At 41.2% G+C, this 22,963-nt stretch overlaps 1 protein-coding gene across 2 annotated transcripts in view; it reads right to left on the reverse strand.

Moving 5' to 3' along the window:
- Positions 1-22,963, reverse strand: part of DNAH12 (dynein axonemal heavy chain 12) — a 451,362-nt gene that overhangs the window by 18,674 nt on the left and 409,725 nt on the right. For both annotated transcript variants that reach the window (XM_033925718.1, XM_033925717.1), the window contains 4 exons: positions 17,616-17,869; positions 12,750-12,890; positions 10,313-10,450; positions 1,556-1,789 (listed from right to left, as the gene is read on the reverse strand). In XM_033925718.1, the coding sequence (XP_033781609.1) occupies positions 1,556-1,789; positions 10,313-10,450; positions 12,750-12,890; positions 17,616-17,869 (767 nt within the window). The remainder of the gene's footprint in view (positions 1-1,555; positions 1,790-10,312; positions 10,451-12,749; positions 12,891-17,615; positions 17,870-22,963) is intronic.

The following is a 22,963-nucleotide window of genomic DNA, read 5'->3' on the forward strand; positions in this document are numbered from 1 at the left end:
CAAAACTAACATTGTTGCTAAACTGGTTTCTGATGGTTTAGCCTGCCTGCATTCTAGCAGCGGATTATCAAAATGGCTTATCTTGATCTTAAGCAAGCTTTCTAGCAGCCTCCGACACTCCAATGCAAATGGGCTCTTCAACATTGAAATGAGCACTCCTGTGGATTCTTAAAAATTGCCAAGCCATTCTCATAAAATATTTGTCATTATTTTTATTATAATTGTTATGTGTATTGGGAGGGAAGGGAAAGGAGGGGCTTAAATTTTAATAACAATTATTATATATATTAGATAATTTCAGTTATTATTGTTCAGAAATACAGAATAATATATTGTATTTACAGTGGTACATGAAAGGAATTCAAGTGTATGTTTTATGAGATCATTTTAAATTTCTATGTTACACTTGTGGATGTATGAAAATGAATAAAAAAATTAAACATAAAAATTATTTGGATGGCATTTAAGCTGGCATACTGCTTTGCTGTTTTTTGAGAATATGCTTTTCTGAGTTTATTGTAGTCTCTGAATTTTTTGTAATTGGAGCTTTTCTGCTACAACTGAGGGATTGTGCAAGTGATTTTTAAGATTCTCTTCTCCTTTTCTTTCTTTTGTTTTTTTTCTTTTTTTTTTTTTTTTCCCCTATTTATACCTATTGTACTCTCCCCTCTATGTAAATTTTAACAAATAATGCAACTGTAACTTTCCCCTTCCTTCCTTCTCAATCATGTTTGTCTAAATTTGTTTTGTCAACTGTCCAAAGTAGTAAAATTGTATGTATTACCACAATCTGCTGGTTTTTAAATTGTACATCGCTTAGAAATTTGTAATAAGCGATACATCAAATGTAAATAAACTTGAAACTTGATTTGCACCTAGAGTTCAGACCAATTGAAGGGTTTTTTTTTCGGACAGCTGTTTCTCACCACAAGTTTGGTTGGGAGTTTTTTTCAGCATTTGGGAGTCTGTGGTATGAGGTGTTTATAAAGTTTAGCTACACCAGAAGGTTCCAGTAGTTTTTGTAAAGAAAATTTGGGAGAGTGCTTTTCTATGGTTCTTCAATTGTATGCAAACTTTTTTTAAAATATTTTTGTGATAAGTTTGCTCCCTTGCATTGGTAATTGTTCTTGAGTGAACATTAGCACATGGCTATTAATTGTGACAATGGAAACCTGGCCATTTTCTGGCTGAAGGAAAAATGGCCTTAGCTTGCTGGAAAAAAAACCTATTAAGAGTGCATTTAGATCAACTTTTCCCACAGCATGATAAAAGAAACTGTAATAAAAGGGTCCCTGTATTAATACTATAAAAAATGACAGGAGCATTAAAAGAGAAGTATTTTGGTAAGGCAGTAGCTATACCTTTTCCAAAATTATCTTTAGCTTCCTAACAATTTCTGCAATAAACTCCAATGGAAGTGGTTTAAAGCAGGAAATATTTTAAAGCACAAAAGATGCAAAATGATAATGGTTTGTTTCCTTTTTGATACAAATGAAATCAAAGCTCTTACTTATTTCTTAGTTTCCATGAAAGAACGAAAATGGGAAAAAATTACCTTAATGAATTCAATGTAGTCTTCATAGGCACCTTTAGGAGGAGCAATGTAATTTCCACTGGGGGAGAAGGAATAGCGAGGATTCTCAATTATATCTGAATTGTAAAAGTCTGCAAGGGTGGATAGTAGAAGACGTCTGTCCCAGTCATCTGTTACTCGTCCTCCATAGTTGCATTCGCCAGTAAGGTAAGAAATAGCTTCAAATGGAACTTGTTCATATTCATTCACAAACAACTAGAAGGCAAATGATACCATAATTATTAGTTGATATTATGATAGCTTTTTTGTTGTGAAATTTTTTTACTGTTTCCGGTAATCAAAGCAAGACTACTATCTAAATTTCATGACTTTTTCATTCATGTTTCACAAAGGTATTTGCTGAGAGTGTGTCCAGTAGAGAATGACATGGGGACAAATTTTTCACCATCCCCATGTGTTTTGTCACTGTCTCTGTAAGCTCTGCCTTAACTGCACAAGTCTTGGACATTTATGATTTTAAAGTGTTTGAGGTTTGCGCAGATGTGGATAGAGTTTGCAGAAATGGGGCAGTGATAGGAAAAGAATGCGCCGGGACAGGAAATGAGTTCCCATGGGGATGGGGAAAAATTTGTCCCCATGCCATTCTCTAGTGTCCAGGTCAATCTATTCAAATGACCTTCTGTGTCATGTTTGTCCATGCATGTGTGGACATGCACTTGTACTGAAGGGAGTGTATGCACTGTCCATCAATAAAACAAGGAACCAGGATCAGAGGGGAAAGAGCTGCAAGAGTTGGTGCCTTTATACATATCTCTCTGCTGCTGCCAGAGTTAGAAGAGAAGCAATGCCACTCTCCTCAATCTTCAAAGGAGGGCTGGAGAAACAGCAGAGTTTTGGTACTGCCGCCACTCCAAATTTTTGGCAGCACTGCTAAACTTTAGGGAGGTGAGGTGGAAAAGTAAGGTAAACTACAGCTATGTGTATGCACATTTAACTTGTTCGCTCTTGCAATAAAGCAACGCATAATTTGTGGGGGAATGGCCTGGAACGCTGTTCTAACACATTTTCAGACTCCATTGTAACAAGGGTATTCTATCCCCTCCCTTCCAAGCAGCCTGCAGAGAACAGGAAGGGAAGTGGCAAGCCTGGAGCAGAACAGAGAAGTCACTACTCCTTAATCCAGCCCCTCTTCTCCTGTTGGTCCTGGCCCGCCTCTCCCAGCACCCCAGCTGCACTTCCATTTTATCTACAAATTAAGCACTGCAAGAAAAGCATAGTTACTTACTGTAACAGGTGTTATCCAGGGACAGCAGGCAGATATTCTCACATATGGGTGACATCATCCATGGAGCTCCGATGCGGACAGCTTCACAAGCAGACTTGCTTGAAGAATTTTTAGAAAGTTTGTGACTGTTGCACCGAGCATACGCAAGTGCCTTCCCGCCCGATGTAAGGTGCGCGTCTTCTCAGTTCAGATAGCTAGCTAAGAAGCCAACCAGGGGAGGTGGGTGGGTTGTGAGAATATCTGCCTGCTGTCCCTAGATAATACCTGTTACGGTAAGTAACTGTGCTTTATCTCAGGTCAAGCAAGCAGCATATTCTCAACATATGGGTGACCTCCAAGCTAACAGAATGGGATGGTGGGAGTGTTGGCAATTCAGAAAAATACATTTTTTAATACTGCCTGGCCAAAGTGGCCATCCCGTCTGGAAAAAGAATCCAGACAATAATGAGAGGTGAATCTATGAACTGAAGACCAAGTGGCAGCTTTGCAGATTTCCTCACTAGAGTAGATCTAAGAAAAGCTACAGATGCCGCCATGGCTCTAATTTTGTGGGCTGTGACTCGACCCTCTAGATGCAGTCCAGCCTGAGCATAGCAGAAAGAGATGCAAGCAGCAAACCAGTTGGAGATGGTTCACTTGGAAACTGGATGTCCCAACTTGTTTGGATTGAAGGAGACAAAAAGTTGAGGAAAAGATCGCTGTGGCTTAGTCCTTTGCAAGTAGAAAGCCAAAGCACTCTTACAGTCCAGAGTATGAAGAACTGTTTCTCCAGGATGAGAATGAGACTTTGGAAAAAACACTGGAAGTACAATTGATTGACTGAGATGAAATGCTGTAACAACTTTTGGTAAGAATTTAGGATGAGTTCGTAGGGCCACTTTGTTGTGGTGGAATACTGTAAAAGGTGGATCTGCTACTAAAGCTTGTAGCTCACTGACTCTGCGAGCAGATGTGAGAGCGATAAGGAAGACCACTTTCCAAGTAAGATATTTTAGATGAGCTGAAGACATTGGTTCAAATGGAGGCTTCATCAACTTAGCAAGAACATTGAGATCCCAGATTATTGGAGGTGGTTTGATATTGAAAAGCCCTTTCATAAATCTGGAAACCACAGGATGAGCAGATAAATGTTTCCCCTCCAACGGCTGATGAAAAGCAACAATTGCACTGAGATGGACTCTAATAGAGGTTGATTTGAGGCCAGATTGAGATAAATGAAGAAGGTAATCCAGAACTGAAGACAAGAAGGTAGACTGAGGCTCCTTGTGACGAAGAAGCCACCAAGCAGAAAACCTAGTCCACTTTTGGTTGTAACATTGCCTGGTGGTAGATTTTTGAGAAGCAACTAAAATGTCCTTGATAGATGGAGAAAACTGCAGCTTTGAAATTAAGTCGAGAGATACCAATCTGTCAGATGTAGAGATTGTAGGCTGGGATGAAGAAGAGAACCGTGACTCTATGTAAGCAGAGACGGAAAAACAGGTAGAAGTAGTGGCTCCCTGCTGCCGAGTTGAAGTAGAAGAGAGAAGCAAGGTTGTCTGGGCCACCGAGGAGCTATCAGAATCATGTGGCGTGTTCTTGTTTGAGTTTGAAAGTGTACTGAGAATTAGAGGAAATGGAGGACACGCATATAGAAATTTGTTCGTCCATTCCAGAAGAAAGGCATCTGCCTCAAGCCGGTGAGGAGAGAGATCCTGGAGCAAAACTGGGGCAGTTTGTAGTTGGGGGAGATGCAAACAGGTCTATCTGAGGAGTCCCCCACTGAGAAAAAATGTGATGGAGAGAGGGAGAATTGAGTGTTCATTCGTGAGGGTACAGGAGACGACTCAATTTGTCCGCTAGAGCATTCTGCTCTCCTTGAATGTATACCACTTTCAGAAAGTGTTGTGAAGAATTTCCCTATTCCGAATCTTCTTCGCTTCTTCGCACAGAGGAAGAGACCCTGTGCCTCCCTGCTTGTTGACATAGTACAAGGCGACTTGATTGTCTATATGAATGAGTACTACCTGATCGTGAAGAAGATGCTGAAAAGCTTTGACAGCATTGAATATCACTCTGAGTTCCAACAGATTGATGTGATGTCGATAGTCCTCAGTGGACCAATGCCCTTGAGTCCGAAGACCATCTAGATGAGTCCCCCAAGCGTAAGTTGAAGAATTTGTTGTGAGAACCTTCTGGTGAGGGGATGTTTGGAACCACAATCCTCTGGAGAGATTGGACGAAAGCATCCACCAGTGAAGAGATTGCCAAAGAGAAGGAGTCACTGTAATGTGCTGAGAAAGTGGGTCAAAAGCCTGCGCCCACTGAGATGCCAGGGTCCACTAATGAATTCTGAGGTGAAGTCTGGCAAAAGGAGTCACGTGAACTGTAGAGGCCATGTGACCTAGGAGAACCATCATGTGTCTCGCTGATAGTGAAGTGAGGGTTGACACTTTGTGGCAAAGTTGGAGGAGAGCATCCTGACGTTGAGGAAGGAATGCTCTGCATTGCACAGTGTCCAGTACAGCTCCAATGAACTACAGAGTCTAAGAGGGCTGCAGTTGGGATTTTGGAAAGTAGACTTCGAATCCTAAACTTTGCAGGAACCAGATAGTCTGTTGTGTTGCTACAGTAAACCCCTGGCATGTTGGATCTTTGATAAGCCAATCGTCCAGATGCGGGAAAACCTGGAGCTCATGGCTTCACAAAGCTGCTGCTACCACTACCAGGCACTTGGTGAAAACTCTGGGAGAAGAGGCCAGGCCGAAAGGTAGCACTCTGTACTGATAATGCTGATTTCCCACCTGAAATTGGAGAAACTTGTGAGACGCTGAATGAATAGGAATGTGAGTGTAAGCTTCTTTGAGATCCAGCGAGCATAACCAATCATGATCCAGAAGGGAATACAAGGATGCCAGGGACAGCATCTGAAATTTTTCTTTGACAATAAATTTGTTGAGAGCTCTGGGATCCAATAGGGGTCGCAGACTCCCCGTCTTTTTTGGATCAAGGAAGTAACGGGAGTAAAATCCCATGATCTGCTGCTCCAGAGCAACTATCTCGATGGCATTGAGAACCAGCAGAGCTTGTACTTCCTGGAGAAGAAGAGGGGTCTGCGAATAATTGGAAAGACACTCTCTTGGAGAGTGATCTGGTGGAATCTGATGGAAATGAAGGGAATAACTCTCCTTGATGATTGACAAGACCCAAAGGTCTAAGGTGATCAGTTCCCATCGTTGATGAAAAAATTGGATACAACCTGCAATGGGTTGTAAAGCGATGGGACCAGACGGGATCCATCCCAGGATACTAAGGGAGTTCAGAGAGGTTCTGGTGAGTTCTATTAAAGATTTGTTCAACAAATCTCTGGAGACGGGAGTGATTCCTGGGGATTGGAGGAAAGCGGATGTGGTCCCTATTCATAAAAGTGGTCACAGGGATGAAGCAGGAAACTACAGGCCGGTGAGCCTCACTTCAGTTGTTGGAAAAATAATGGAAGTGTTGCTGAAAGAAAGGATAGTGTACTTCCTTGAATCTAATGGGTTACAGGATCCGAGGCAACATGGCTTTACAAAAGGTAAATCGTGCCAAACGAACCTGATTGAATTTTTTGATTGGGTGACCAGAGAGCTGGATCGAGGACATATGCTAGATATAATTTACTTGGATTTCAGCAAAGCCTTTGATACAGTTCCTCATAGGAGGCTGTTGAACAAACTTGAAGGGCTGAAGTTAGGACCCAAAGTGGTGAACTGGGTCAGAAACTGGCTGTCGGACAGACGCCAGAGGGTGGTGGTTAATGGAAGTCGCTCGAAGGAAGGAAAGGTGACTAGTGGAGTCCCTCAGGGTTCGGTGCTGGGGCCAATCCTGTTCAATATGTATGTGAGTGACATTGCTGAAGGGTTAGAAGGAAAAGTGTGCCTTTTTGCAGATGATACAAGATTTGTAACAGAGTAGACACCGAAGAGGGAGTGGAAAATATGAAAAAGGATCTGCAAAACTTAGAGGAATGGTCTAATGCCTGGCAACTAAAATTCAATGCAAAGAAATGCAGAGTAATGCATTTGGTGATTAATAATAGGAAGGAACCGTATATGCTGGGAGGAGAGAAGCTGATATGCACGGACGAGGAGAGGGACCTTGGGGTGATAGTGTCCGAAGATCTAAAGGCGAAAAAACAGTGTGACAAGGCAGTGGCTGCTGCCAGAAGGATGCTGGGCTGTATAAAGAGAGGCGTAGTCAGTAGAAGGAAGAAGGTGTTGATGCCCCTGTACAGGTCATTGGTGAGGCCCCACTTGGAGTATTGTGTTCAGTTTTGGAGACCGTATCTGGCGAAAGACGTAAGAAGACTTGAGGCGGTCCAGAGGAGGGCAACAAAAATGATAGGAGGCTTGCGCCAGAAGACGTATGAGGAGAGACTGGAAGCCCTGAATAAGTATACCCTAGAGGAAAGGAGAGACAGGGGAGATATGATTTAGACGTTCAAATATTTGAAGGGTATTAACGTAGAACAAAATCTCTTCCAGAGAAAGGAAAATGGTAAAACCAGAGGACATAATTTGAGGTTGAGGGGTGGTAGATTCAGGAGCAATGTTAGGAAATTCTACTTTACGGAGAGGGTGGTGGATGCCTGGAATGCGCTCCCGAGAGAGGTGGTGGAGAGTAAAACTGTGACTGAGTTCAAAGAAGCGTGGGATGAACACAGAAGATTTAGATTCAGAAAATAATATTAAATATTGAACTAGGCCAGTTACTGGGCAGACTTGCACGGTCTGTGTCGGTGTATGGCCGTTTGGTGAAGGATGGGCAGGGGAGGGCTTCAATGGCTGGGAGGGTGTAGATGGGCTGGAGTAAGTCTTAACAGAGATTTTGGCAGTTGGAACCCAAGCACAGTACCGGGTAAAGCTTTGGATTCTTGCCCAGAAATAGCTAAGAAGAAAAATTTAAAAAAATAAAATAAAAATTTTTTTTAAAAATTGAATCAGGTTGGGCAGACTGGATGGACCATTCGGGTCTTTATCTGCCGTCATCTACTATGTTACTATGTTACAATGGGAAAAGGGGAAGACAGAGGCAGAGATATGCTGGTTATGCTCTGGCTGAGTCAGTCAAAAATACTCTGTGTGCTTGGCCAAAGCTGGAGTCTGGGGCTTCCACTGATGCTGTGGTTGTTTCTTGGGCGGCAGTCTGGTATAAGGTGTTTTTTGCTGGTAATGCCTCTGGTAAGAAGTAGAAAGCTTGAAACCCCTAGTAGCCAGAGCTTTAGGCTTTGGCTGAATGAGAGCAGCGAATGATATTTCATGCTCACACAAATGTTTGGTAGCCGCTTCTATGGACTCATCAAAAAGTTATTTGCCCTGGCATGGAATATTTGCCAGCCGATCTTGCAGATTTGGATCCATGTCTACAATGCGCAGCCAAGCCAAGCGTTGCGTTGCTACTGAAAAAGCAGTGACCCTTGAGGACATTTTGAAAGCATCATAAACTGCTTGAACCATATGAATGCGCAGCTGGGTGAGTGTCGAATGCATGTGCTGAAAATCAGGCATACGATGCGGAAGTAAGTACTGGAAGAAAGGGGACATGGTCTTAACCCAATATTTAAGATATTTGGTGAAAACAAAGTTGTAGTTCAGAATTCAATTCATCACCATTGAATTTTGATACAGACTAAGACCGAATATATCCATGGAGCAACCCTCCCGGCCTAGTGGAACCACTGCATAGACTTTAGAAGGATGAGATCTTTTCAAAGATGATTCAACCATAAGAGATTGATGGGATAGTTGTGGTTTCTCAAATCCTTTATGAGGAACTGTTTTGTAGTGAGATTCCAACTTGGTGGGCACTGCAGGAATGGAATATGGTGTATCTAAATTACACTCAAAAGTATGGTCCAGAATGGCATTCATGGGTAATCTGAGAGAGTCCCTAGGACGATGAGGCATTTTAAGCTCCTCCAACATTTCTTTAGTGTATTTGGAGTAGAACTCCAAAGAAATATCTAGATCCTTACTCATCTGGCAAAGGAATTTTGTGAAGGACACCATATCAGCCGAGGTTTGATCTTCCTGAGGAGAAGAGGGACGAGATTTCTGAAGAGCTGAAAAAGAAGGAGAAGCCTCATGTGAATACTGGTACTGAAGATCTGATTCAGGTGGTAGGGACGTAGAAGAATACCTGCTTCGAGAAAGAACTGGAGAAGCAGAATGTTTCTTTTGAAAGGAATGAGCTGGAGAAGATGGTTTTGATCCACGAAAACCATGCGCCAGCTGAGGACAAGACTCCTTTGGAGACTGCCTCAAGAAAGAAGTGTGTGGCCTCTAAGAACCTCAATGTGATGGTGAATGAGTCATCGAGATTCGATGTCCTCAAGAGGAGGAGCATCACGAGGAATGATGTTTTGGCGAGGACAATCTGCGCCTCGAAGAACTGGGATGTGAAAAATCCTGTTGCTTCTGCCTCGAATGACGGTGCTCCGAAGAGCCTCAAGACTGACAAGGTGACATCAAGACTTGCCTCGATGTATGCTTCGATGGCTGATGGTGCAGTAGAGCTGGCGTTCAAGACCTCGGTGACTGGGATCTATGATATGAAGAATGAGAACTGAGTTCTCATAGGAAGCAGCGCAGGACCAGGTAGGCAATCTGGTGCGCCATTACGCGAGAGAACGAAAGAGGAGTCAGCCGGCAGTTGGAGGAAGTGGCGGGAATCAGGCAGCCAGCCTGGTGAACCGCTTTAGTGCCGCATCCAGAAGTTTAAAAAAAAAAAAAAAAAAAGGTATGCGCGGGAGACATCAGGGAGAAGGAAGATGGCCAGGGCCTGCCTTGTGCGCCGCATCCAGAGAGGGAGGGCGGCCGCATTGGAATAAGGTAATGGGGGGGGGGGGTACCCGGCTTTGGGTATTCGCTCCCTAAGACACACCCTAATTTCCACCCTATTCTTGAGAGTGGAAAAAGTGTGTCTTATTGAGCGAAAAATACGGTACTTGTTTTCCAACACAGGTGGCCTCCTCCTGGAGCTCATACATTATAATACATGTATAAGCAGTATATTAAGTGGACTTTTTGGATAGAACTCTTGCATTTCAAGCAAGTAAGCAGCAGTCCTGGTGGGGTAATTGTATTGGTGGAGTTATGCTGTCTTATCGTGCATTTCAAAAAGTAATTAAGTCAGCGTTGTTTGATAAATTCATTTCCTAAATGTGGATATTACTGTTAACAAAATTTTACATTGAACATATTTAAGAAACTTGTTGTATTTTAATTATTTGTACTGTATTTCGCTGATTGTCCAGCTTTCTTTTGTGGAAACTGCCTAGAAATTGTTTGATTATGGCGGTATAGAAGAATAAAGTTATGTTATGTACTTAGAAGTTCAGGCTACTCTTTTGCTGCTGATGTTGCATTCATATTCTGATATTATTAAGGTGTCACTACAGACATATGGTACATATTCATAATTTCCAATAAAAAGTCGTAACAAAATTAGCAAATGTCTACAGCAGATGTTACCTGCAGTTGCCTGATACTGATACGTAAGTCTGATTCATTAAATCCATAAGGGATGTTCCATCCAAGGGGACCAAACTTCTTTCTCTCCTGAACTAGGGCATGGAAAAAGCAAACTCCAAACAACAACTTTTCCCAAATCTGTAGAACAACAAATAAAATAACATCTTTAGGGTGATTACATTATTGGTTTTATTCAATTCACACTATTCTCTTATGACTTGCAAGTTATTTTAACTGGCTAAAACTAATCATTTTGAAAATGATTGCTATAAATATGTACACTCAGACAAGTCATATTAAAATACTGTATTTCATTTGGCTATGTTGGAGGCAGGAGAAGGGAAATATGATTGAGATTATGATCAGAATAGCTTTGTGTTAAAATGCTTTAAAACAATATATTTGCTCATCTTCATTTAGGTTAATTTTAATTAATTTATTAGCAATACTGTATAATAACAATCATTATGCAGAATTTAACTTCACCCTTCCTAAAATTTTAAAGGCTATTGTTCACTGAAGTGCAGTAACCCATGACCACAATAAAGTAGATCATATTAAGGGCCCCTTGTACAAAGATGTAGTAGCTATTTTCCTGCAGCTAATGCACCAAAGCCCATAGAAATTGAATGGACTTTGGTGCAATTGCTGTGCCAGTACTGCCTACTGCAGCTTTGTAGAAGGGGCCCTAAGTTACCATGGCTGTTAAATGCTACAGCATGATGACATATAGATCTTTTTCTTGAATGTGGACCCCCCACATTAATATTGGATAAAGTATATAAGAACAAGTTGCCTCCACTGGGTCAGACCAGAGGTCCATCGTGCCCAGCGGTCCGCTCCCGCGGCGGCCCATCAAGTCCACGACCTGTGAAGTGGTTTCTGACTATTTCTGTAACCTACCTCCACTTCTATCTGTACCCCTCAATCCCCTTTTCTTTCAGGAACCTATCTAGACCCTCCTTGAACCCCTGTAGTGTGCTCTGGCCTATCACAGCCTCCGGGAGCGCGTTCCATGTGTCCACTACCCTCTGAGTGAAAAAGAACTTCCTAGCATTCGTTCTAAACCTGTCCTTTTTCAATTTCTCCGAGTGCCCCCTTGTACTTGTGGCTCCCCACAGCCTGAAGAATCTGTCCCTGTCTACCTTCTCTATGCCCTTCATGATTTTGAAGGTTTCTATCATGTCTCCTCTAAGTCTCCGTTTTTCCAGGGAGAATAGCCCCAGCATTTCCAATCTGTCAGCGTATGAGAAGTTTTCCATACCCTTTATCAGTTTTGTCGATCTTCTCTGGACTCCCTCAAGTACCGCCATGTCCTTTTTGAGGTACGGCGACCAGTACTGGACACAGTACTCCAGATGTGGGCGCACCATTGCCCAATACAGCGGCAAAATGACTTCCTTCGTCCTGGTCGTGATACCCTTTTTGATGATACCCAACATTCTGTTCGCTTTCCTTGAGGCTGTCGCACACTGTGCTGATGCTTTCAGTGTTGTGTCCACCATCACCCCCAGGTATCTTTCAAGGTTGCTCACCCCCAGCAATGATCCCCCCATTTTATAGTTAAACATCGGGTTCTTTTTCCCTACATGCATGACTTTGCATTTCTCAGTGTTAAAACTCATTTGCCATTTCCTTGCACAGTCTTCCAATCTCGTTAAGTCCCTTTGCTGGTCTTCACAGTCTTCCTTGGTTCTAACCTTGCTGCAGAGTTTGGTGTCGTCCGCAAGTAGTATGGAAGATAAGATAATTTGTTTTATTTGATTAATTTAACACATTTTTGACTAGTTTCTAAAGGCCAGAACCATTTTCTTCAAGTCAGAACACCATGAGCAAAAGAGGACAATATCATTATACTGTATATATATAAGTGACATTCCTATGTCAAGGAGAAACATGGAGGAGGGGAGATGGATGGATGATCAGAAGGTGACAAAGCAGTATAATTTTACCATTTATAATGTGAAAGGAAATCCAGACTTTTGTTAATGCCTGTCTTGTTGATGTCAAAGTATTTCATCATCTTAACTTCAAAGCTCTTATATGCCTGGATTTTTTTAAAATTTCCTCTTAGTATTCTAACCATAAGGTTATGGATGCATTGCTCTGTTCTCCCAAAATGCTCACCCACAATAGGCATCCATCTTGGTTTGTTTTGTGGCGACTGATATAGTGTCACATGTGAGCTGAATCTTATCTTTAGCATTTGGCTCATCTCCCCATTATAGCAGCCTTCTTCAAGTTTTCTGCATTGAATACTATATACTACATGAATAGGGTCTCCATACTAATGTTTGCATTGGTTACTGCATTTTAGTAAATAGACTTATCTGTGTTAAAGACAGCAGTAATTATAAAATGGTTTTGGGTTCAATGTTATACCAAAATTTAGCATGACACGCTCTGCTGAAAACAAGCAAAAAGAAAGAGAGATTACCAGATCTTTGCCTGGGCATCCACTGAAGAAAGTGGGATCAGAGATGGGGTCACTGGTGTAAGACTGAAGCAGGTTTAATCGTAGACCAGTAGGAGGTTCATTTGTCATCTTTACTCCATTTTGAAGGATAGTTACTGGAAACTACACATAAAATTTATTATCAAAGTGAAAACAGTATAGTACAAAATAAATAAGTTGTTTACTTGTAACAGTTGTTCTCATAGAACATTAGAATACTTGATCAAATAAGTGGGTGATGCCATCCAAAAGAGGTATGAAGAATTTCTGCTCCAGTAGCTTCCAGAGCTTTTTTCATACTTGAATTGACATGTGCAGGACAACCCATGTCATCATCATTAGACAGGTCCTCCTTCAGCCAGATATAAGAACATAAGAAGTTGCCTCTGCTGGGTCAGACCAGAGATCCATCTCGCCCAGCAGTCCGCTCCCGCGGCGGCCCATCAGGTCCAGGACCTGTAAGGTGATCCTTGTCTAAAACCCTTTAATTCCCTTTATCCTTCTATCTATACCCTTTCATAATCCTATCCCTACCTCTATCTGTATTCCTCAATCCCCGTGTCCTGATGTATGATAGAACCAAAAAGATGGGGGTGTTTATTAAAAATCTGAGACACTGCAACTGAGATGTATGATTATTCTGGGGATCAGAAATACGTGGGGTGAATGTTCCACGCAAACCAGAAGTTATATTGGATGGAGGGACTTGGCTGAAGGAAGGCCATGGAACACACCTGCTAAGTTATTTCTTTGGTTGCTGAAGCTCCAGTCCTAAGGTACTGATAGTATGGGACAGGAGGGTCGATGGGGAGCGAGGAATAGAGGGGTCATGCTGACCTGACCCTTAGGTAAGGGAATTGCAGGTTTTTTTTGCTTTTTCTATCCACAGGGGGAGGGTTTGCTGGGGCTGCCAGACCCAAAGAAGTGGGGGAGAGTTTGAATGGGTTGCAGGGAAGGGAGAGAGACTGCATGTGGTCTGGGGATTGGGGGTAAGAGAGAGAGGTGCTGGACCCATTTAGTGGAGGAAGTGGAATGGGAGGGAAGGAAGACGTGCCAAAACCGCACCTGGGAGCTGAAGGGAAGGGAGAAAAAAAGAGAAGTATGGACCCCTGGGAGGGGGCTAGAGGGGAGAAAAGTGCTGGACCTGCAGAGAGGAGAGGAGAAGAGAAGGGAAGGGAAAGAGAGATACTGAACCAAAGGGATTAAAGAAGAGGAAGTAAAATATTGAACATAGTGGAGAGAGGGAGGAAAAGAGGGCAAGAAACACATTGGTGTAAGAGAGGGGAAAAGCTGGACACATGGAGATATAGAAAAAAAGAGGAGATGGTGAACATAGATGGGAGCACAAGAACAAGGACACAAAGGGGAATGCTTCATGGGAGTGGTATATGGACACAGAGGAGCAACACCGGACGTGGGAGAATACATATATGGACACAGAGGGAAAATGGCCAGACATGGAGGAGAATAAGAATGCAGAAGGGAGATGCTGGACACAGGGGGAGGGCATAGGGACTTAGAGGAGTGATACTGGACATGGATATAGAATGGTGATGGTGATGAAGGCAGGGAGATGGGCACAGGGGAAATACTAGAAACGGAAGTATAGAAGACACAGAGAAGGGAGATGCTAACATGGGGAAAAATAAATACACAGAGATGGAAGATGGATGGTGAGCATGGAGAAAGAAAAAAATATGAAATCGTCAGTAGACTCTGGCGAGTGAGTTAAGAGAAGACAGAAGAAAACAGAAACCAGAGACTGAAACCAACATGATTTGAAGAATAAAATAACAAGAAGGTAGAAAAAATAATTTTATTTTCTATTTTGCGATTAGAATATATCAGACTTGGGGGATTGCCCAAGATGGCGGCGGGACTGGCGAGCTGCTAGCCGATTGTGTCGGAGGATTTTTTTTCTTCTTTGAGTGGTATGCCACATATGAAGCGCAAAGGCTTGGTCAGTCTGGGACCCCCTCCAGCTGGTTCATCCATGCCAATGCGCCAGACTACGCTGGACTTTGCTGCTGCCAGTGTTTCTCCTCTGATAGCGGGAGTGCGAGGCTTGCAATCATCGGCGTCCTGGAACTTGGCCACCGTGCTGGAGCCGGAAGTCTCTCTATTGCTTCCCGACCCAGTAGTGCCTCCGTTTCCTGCAGCAGTTCGGGCAGTTGAGTGGTTCTGTAACCGAAGTGGTTGTTGGAGCCGACTCACTTGAGGGGAGCAGGACTGAGGATGGAGCTGCGGTGAAGAAGAGCCAACTAGGGGCCGAAGGTAATATCCAGACCCCGTCAACGGAGGTAACTTTACTGGATGTCTGGAAGACACTCCAGAGAATGGATACTACTATTCAAAAAACAGTGGGGGGAAACTTTATTGTTAGTGAGCAAGTTGATGATTTAAAAACGGACAATGAGACTAAACATGATAAAGTGAATCAGGAGATAATTGCTTTGAAGTCTGTCTCTGACAGCTTGATTAAAGATAAATTAATGATACACAGGAAAATAGAGCAATTAGAGAATTATAATAGAAGATTGAATCTGAGAATATTGAATTTTCCTAGATCTTCAGAGATTTCCTCAGTGGAATTGTTTAGGAAATATTTAATACAAATTTTTTTTTTTTTTTAATTTCTTTATTCTTTTTCAAACTTTCATCAAGTGCACAAAAAGAACAACATGAAATACTATCATATAGCACTTGAACATCATACATTATATTCTTAATATGTAAAAGGGTGGGTGGGTATTATTTTATTTATCTCACAATATGTATGAATTAATTAATGCATTTTGAAGTATTAGGTTAGATTTTCTGAAATAGGAAGGGAGGGCTGGGGGGGCTTTTTTATTTTATTTATATTTGTCATACATATTAAATGATTTACATATTATCTAAAACATTATAAAAATATGAATATAAATATGATATATTGTACTTAAAGTATTCATGAAGGAAAATCAAGTGTGTGTTTATAAGATTATATGTATTTTTCTGATACACTTGTTGTAATATGAAAAAATGAATAAAGAAATTAAAAAAAATATATTCTTAATATGTAAATTAATTAAAAACCCTCCCCCTCCCATCTTTCTATACAATCATTAAAACTATCATATTCCTTCAAAATTTCAATTTCGCTACAGAGTATTACTCCTTTGAATAAAATTTACTATTTACCTGGTTTTGTAAAGAAAAATGGGAGTGAGACTCAAGAAAATCCTCAAGGTCCTCAGAATCAACCTCCTGATTTGGGAAATATATCAGCTAGCTTAGAAACATCTGTGACAATTTTGGAAGAAAGAGCTACCTTACTCGTTTCATTTTTGTTTCAACAAGATCTCAATGTTGTTTTAAAATTCTATTTTCGTAATTCGTATAGTCCTCAATGTATTTGGATATACCCTGACGTTAATAAAACAACTCAAGAAAGGAGGAAAATATTTCTGACAATGAGGCAAGAGATGAAAGATTTAGGTGCAACGTTTCAACTGGCATATCCTTGTAAATGCCTCATTAAATATTTGGGGACAAAATATACATTCTTTGTTCCAGATCATCTCCGAAGATTTCTGGACATGAAGAAGATCTCCAGTGTTTAAAAGGTGTGATTATGTACTGAGGAGTTGTTCCTGTTAAGCTGTTTCCTTTTTGTTTTTCCTGATGTTTAAATTAAGTCTCTGTATATTCAGGACTTCTCCCCCCATAAATGTTTAGGGGTCTAAGGAGATTGTAAATTGATATTTTCTTTAATTGAACTTCCTTTTTATGTATTATTACTTATCGTGTTACTTAAACAAGTGTATTACTTGTCACTTATTTTCAAAATAATAAATAAAGGGGGAAAAAAAAGAATATATCAGACTTGAAATGTGTATCCTGCCAGAACTGGTATTAGATGTAACTGGGGACCACAAAGCCAACTACCAGGCTGTGCCTTCTTCAGCTTCCAGCAGGCTTAGGGCTCTCTGCCCAGGGGGCATTTGCCCTAGTTGCACTCCCCTAACACTATTCCTGCTATGTGTGATCTTTGCACAATATAAGAGGAAATGAATCTTTCTATTTCTTTGGTGTTTACTAGATGCAAGGTAAGACTTTTTGTGATTTTGGTTTAATTTAACTTATGTTTATCATTTTTGTTCAGCTATTATGGATTTGATATTTGTGTTATGTATATGTGTGGTTGAGATATTCTATTAGCATTATTTTTCTATGTAGCATTCTGTTTTATACTTTAATAAAATGATTTCAGTATAAAATCATAGCTATTCAGGGCTTGTGTGGATGGGATCAGACAGAGTTCACAAGGATGAGGCAGGATGGGGACGGGGACAAATTTTGTCCCCATGCAACTCTATAATTCTGCAAGCTAACGTCAAGTGGGAAGGTGCATGCTAAATTTTTAAAGTGTCAGTACACTTTGGTACATGTCCGTTTAGGGCTTCTTGGATGACATCACCCACATGTGAGAATATAGTGCCTGTTTGTCCTTGGAGAATGTGCATATCTTTAATCATATTTTTTTAATGTGTAAAATTGTGCATGCATATTTAACAGCATAAAAAGCATATATACAAATTCAGTTTATTTGTAGATCTTGTTTTTGAAAATCAGGTTGTTTTGTTTGTGTTTGAAAGTAAATGCATAACTTTGAAATTAAGAGCATTACTAAAAATTTACCCCATATTATTTATCATCCTTTTTGAATTGTATCACCTAAAAGAAAATATTGGTATCAAAGAGTCTCGTATGTAACTATCAGTCAGTGGCAAGCAATACATCATGATCCAGACTGGGAACCAGCCTCTTTGCAAATGTATTTATAATTCTCAAGAAATCAGTTACCTTAGGTGATGGATAACTAGTAAGCCAAAGTCTGAAGCCTGAATGACACAAATGATTGCTAAACTCTTCACAGATTTTCTCCAGGGTTGGCATCCAGGAAACAGCAAGATGACAGTTTTGTAGACAAACCCAGGTTCCTTCCTGAATTGCATCTGAAATCATCTTTGATGCAACTGGCCCTTGTCCTTGACCTAGAGAGATGGCTTGAAACTTATCTCCACTCATATTTTTGTCGTTGGCAAATTTCAGTAAACCTTACAAGGAGGAATTAAAAAAGAAACAATTTTATAGTTGTTTCACATGATAAATAGTTATACATCTTTAAAGCAGGAAACTATCATCACTAGTTTCTCTCATAGTAACATAGTAAATGACGGCAGATAAAGACCTGAACAGTCCATCCAGCCTGTCGTATTCTCATTAGAAATACATGATTAAGTTAACTTGCCTCTTTTTTGATATTTCTGGGCTATAAAGTCTACCTGGTAATGTCCTAGGTTCCAACTGCTGAAGTTGCCGTCCAAGCTCACTCCAGCCTATCCAAACATCCTGTTGTTTGCAGGATATCTACTGCAAAGTCTGGCCAGTAACGTCCTCATGTTCCAAGTTAGTGGAGTTCCCAAGGATGCCCTCCCCAGCCCATCCTACCTGAACCACCACATATGGGGCACTAACTGTACAAGTTTGTCCAATACCGGCCTTAGTTCTTTAATTTATATCATTTGTTTGTTTTCTAATTAAAGATCCTTTGTGTTTATCCCACGCTTTTTTGAATTCCATCACCATTTTCCTCTCCACCTCCCTCGGAAAAACATTCCAGGGCAGGGCCCCAGAGAACCCCCAAAGTCCACCAACACACTATATCTTCTTCAGCTTCAGGTAAACTTGGGGCCCAGGTCAACTGCTCTGTTTAAGCCCCCTAACATCGGCCCTGTCTCTCATAGCGGGCAAGTACATCAAAATGCTTGATTCAAGTAACATAACATAGTAAATGACGGCAGATAAAGACCTGAATGGTCCATCCAGTCTGCCAATAAGTTATGCCCATTAAAAAATACATATTATAATCTTTATTCATTTTACAACTTACACCAATGGCTTTCTGAAAATCAATATGGGGCAAATAAATTGTTTATTAGAGAATCCTGTGGCTTTATCATATGATACTATTTTATTTGGCATGTCAAACTAAACTAAACTAAACTAAACCTTAGGTTTGTATGCCGCACCATCTCCGCATGCGCAGAGCTCGGTACGGTTTACAGAGGTTAAGAGGAAAGGAATTACAAAGAAGGGATATAGGAGAGGGACTGAGAAGATAGAGAGGGGCAGGGTACTAGAGAACGGGAGGAGATTAGATTTTTGAGAAGAGCCAAGTTTTCAAGCATTTACGGAAGGATTGGAAGGAGCTAGAATTTCTGAGCGGGGATGAGAGGTTGTTCCAGAGTTCCGTGGTTCTAAAGGGGAGGGATGTTCCAAGTTTTCCTGTGCGGGATATACCTTTTATAGATGGGAAAGATAGTTTCAGTTTTTGGGAGGGTCTAGAAGAGAGCGGGTTTGATGAATTCCAGAAGAGTGGGATAACGGGAGGAAGGACGCCATGTAGAATCTTGAAGGCTAAGCAGGCACATTTATAGAGGACTCTGGAGTATACTGGGAGCCAGTGAAGCTTGGAGAGGAGTGGGGAAACGTGATCGAACTTGCCTTTTGCGAAAATAACCTTGGCAGCGGCGTTCTGAATTAGCTGAAGTCTATGGAGGTTTTTCTTAGGCTTATATAGATGGAGTTTCAGTAGTCTAGTCTAGAGAGGATGGTGGATTGGACGAGGATGGCGAAATGAGAATGATGAAAGCAAGATCTTACTTTTCTTAACATATGGAGGCTAAAGAAGCATTTTTTTTACCAGGGAGTTGAGGTGATCGTTGAAGGAGAGAGAGGAGTCTAAGATGATGCCTAGGACTTTGCTTGAAAACTCAAGATGAAGAGTGGGGCCGGAAGGTAGAGGGATGGAGGTGGGTAAATGATCTGAAATTGGGCAGAGCCAAAGTAGTTTGGTTTTGGACTCATTCAGTTTCATTTGTACAGATTGGGCCCAGGATTGGAGGTTCGTAACACATGTGGAGATGTTCTCAGCGAGGTTTGAGAGGTTCGCGTCGGTTTCGAGGAGGATGAGGATGTCGTCAGCATAGGAGTAGAGAGTTTCTAGGGGGGATAGATGAAGGAGTTTCAGAGAGGACATGTAGATGTTGAAAAGAATAGGAGAGAGGGGTGAGCCTTGCGGGACTCCACATTTCGGCTTCCAGGCGGGGGATGAGGAACCATTTGTGTTAACGGTGTAGGAGCGGAAGCGTAGGAATTTCGAGAACCAATCAAGGACTGTGGAGCTTATGCCTATTTCGGAGAGTTGGAAGATAAGGATGTCGTGGTGAACGACATCGAAGGCTGCGGAGAGGTCGAATTGAAGAAGAACAGCGAATTTGTTTCGAGAATGGAGTTGTTGCACCTTAGAGATTAGTGAGGCCAAGAGGGATTCGGTGCTGAAGTTGGGTCTGAAGCCGAATTGGTGGGGTAGGAGGATAGAGAATCGTTCTAGGTAGGATGAGAGTTGGGTGGATATGATGGATTCTAATAACTTGGTTAGGAAAGGGATATTTGCTATAGGACGGTAGTTAGATGGAATCGTGGGATCAAGGTCGGCCTTTTTCAGTAGAGGGGACAATGAAATGTGTCCCATGTCGGGGGAGGAAAGGCCCGATGTTAGGGCAGAGTTTATGAGGTCGGTGAGGGAAGCGATGGCCTGTGTCAATGAGGGCAAAGAGTCAAATATCCTCAAAAAATAACAAGCTCTCACTAATTATGACTGGAGTCGCCATCCAACAAATTACATTTAATTGGAAGAATTGGAGTAGATTGAACTACAATTTCTGGTGGAATTCTTTGTATCATATATATAAAATGGAAAGAACATTAGCCATACAGAAAGGACATTTTAGTAAATTTCAGGATGTTTGGGGGCCATTAACAGATTATTGTAAAGAATAGATAACATTTTTCCCTTAATAATACAATTGAAGATGAGGGGGTAGGGGTGGGGGGATTTCTGATCTTTTATTAAATGTTTGGATTAACAGAAAATAATATATTGTATAATATAAATGAATGCATATGATATGGTAGGGAAGGGAGGAGGGGGATAAATTTGTTAATTTAAGATGAATATAATAGAAAATCAAGTGATGTTTTTAAGTATAAATGTTATTTCCTGATACACTTGTTATAAGTTGTAAAATGAAAAATACATGATTAAATGAACTTGTCTCTTTGATAGTGGCCATTAATATTGGAAATGAAAAAATTCATATAAGTGATATGTAGCCATAATTCTGAACTGTAAATTTAGGAAAAAGCTTAAAACTAATCTGCTTAATAAGTTTGTTATAAAGATCTAGTTCAGTATAGATATGTTGATGTGTTTTTCCTAGGAATGCCTAGCTTCTTGATTGTAAACCTCACAGAACTCCTTGGGGCAAGTGCAGGATAAAAATACTTAATGTAAATGTATAAAATCTGGCTGAATATAGCTAGCCAAAATGTCTGTATTTGTGTGGAAGAAAGGGTCAGGGATGGTAGTTACAAGTTAAATGGGGAGCAGAAAATTAAGATGTTCTTTCTATAACTTGTATATTCAGATTTGATCTACCTAATAACAGGTATAACTTCTGTGCTTTAACGCTTATATAATTGGATATTGATGAATTTTTATTTGCATCCAACCGAGATGAATGCGTGGCTATGTGGATGGTGTCATCAAGAGCATTTTGGCTACCTGAACCATGGGATGATTTTCCAAGGGCTGCTGAGTAGGGATGGTGTGCATCTATTAAAGAAGGGAAGAAGTGTCTTTTTGGCAGCAGGCTGGCTAATCTATTGAAGAGGGCTTTAAACTAGAAGTAATGGGGTAGGGTGATCAAAGCTCCCAGGTGAGTATAAGCCCACAGGTAAGTAAATCACTGAATACCTCTATACAGATGGGAAAAGGGGGCAATGTCTGGAAAGCAGTATATACTAATGCTCAAAGTATGTGAAACAAGATTCTGGATCTAGATGCTGTGATGGAAGAAGATGAGTTGGATATAGTGGTGATCAGTGTTCCCGCTAAGCTGCGCTGGCGTGCGCTGGCGCACAAAATATTACATCGCAGCGCACGGCGTACGGCAGATGGCAGGGCGGCGAGAGGAGAATCGGGCGAGTTGGCTCATAACTTGCTGGCGCCCGATATTTTTAGCTCACAGCGAAAAAAGTTTGCTCACAACACCCGCCCGCTTAGAGGGAGCACTGGTGGTGATCACAGAGAACCAAGACTGGGCTATATACCGGGCTATAATCTCTTCAGGAAAGACAGCGGAGGAAGAAAACGGGGAGGGGGGAATAGCACTATATGTTAAAGATCATATTAAAGCCACACAATTGCAGGATCTGCAGGGCAAGGAAGAGGCACTGTGAATCAATTTGGAAAGAGGGAATGGTAAATATATTTACATTGGTGTGATATACAGGCCTCCTTCACAGACAGAAGAAGTGGACAGAGATTTAATAGTAGACTTTCAGAATATATCTAAAAAAGGGGAAGCTTTACTAATAGGTGATTTTAACATGCCGGATGTTGATTGAGGTATCCCTACTGCCGGGTCTTCCAGAAGTAGGGAGATCTTGTATTCTCCACAAGGAGAACTGTTCCAGCGGTTGGTAATGGAACCCACGAGAGAAGGGGTCATACTGGACTTATACAAACAGGGAAAGTGTTTCTGATGTTACAGTGGGTGGTCATCTGGCATCCAGTGATCACTGCATGGTACAGTTTAATATTAAGATGGGTATAGAGAGGGCTCATTCAAAAGCAAAGGTTCTAGACTTTAAAAAAAACTAACTTTGTTCGGATAGGGGATTACGTCAAGGAATTGTTGTCTGGATGGGAATGTCTGGAAGGAATGGAAATGCAGTGGGCAAAACTGAAAGGAGTAATTGTAAGAGCGACAAACCTTTTTATGAGGCAAGTAAGGAAAAGTAAGAGGAAAAGAAGGCTGCTTTGGTTCTCAAAAGTAGTAGCTGAGAAGGAAGGAATAAGAGGTTAGCTTTCATAAACTACAAAAGATCACAGAAAGAGGAAGACAGGCAAAAATATCTGGAAAAGTTAAGAGAGACTGATTGTGTAGTCATGAAAGCAAAGATGCAAATGGAAGAAAAAATAGCTGAAATGGTCAAACGGGGAGACAAGACATTTTTTAGATATATTAGTGATAGGAAGAAGTGCAAAAGTGGCATTGTGAGACTCAAAGGTGAAGATGAGA

This window comes from Geotrypetes seraphini, chromosome 17 (assembly GCF_902459505.1).
Source record: "Geotrypetes seraphini chromosome 17, aGeoSer1.1, whole genome shotgun sequence".
Lineage (NCBI taxonomy): Eukaryota > Metazoa > Chordata > Amphibia > Gymnophiona > Dermophiidae > Geotrypetes > Geotrypetes seraphini.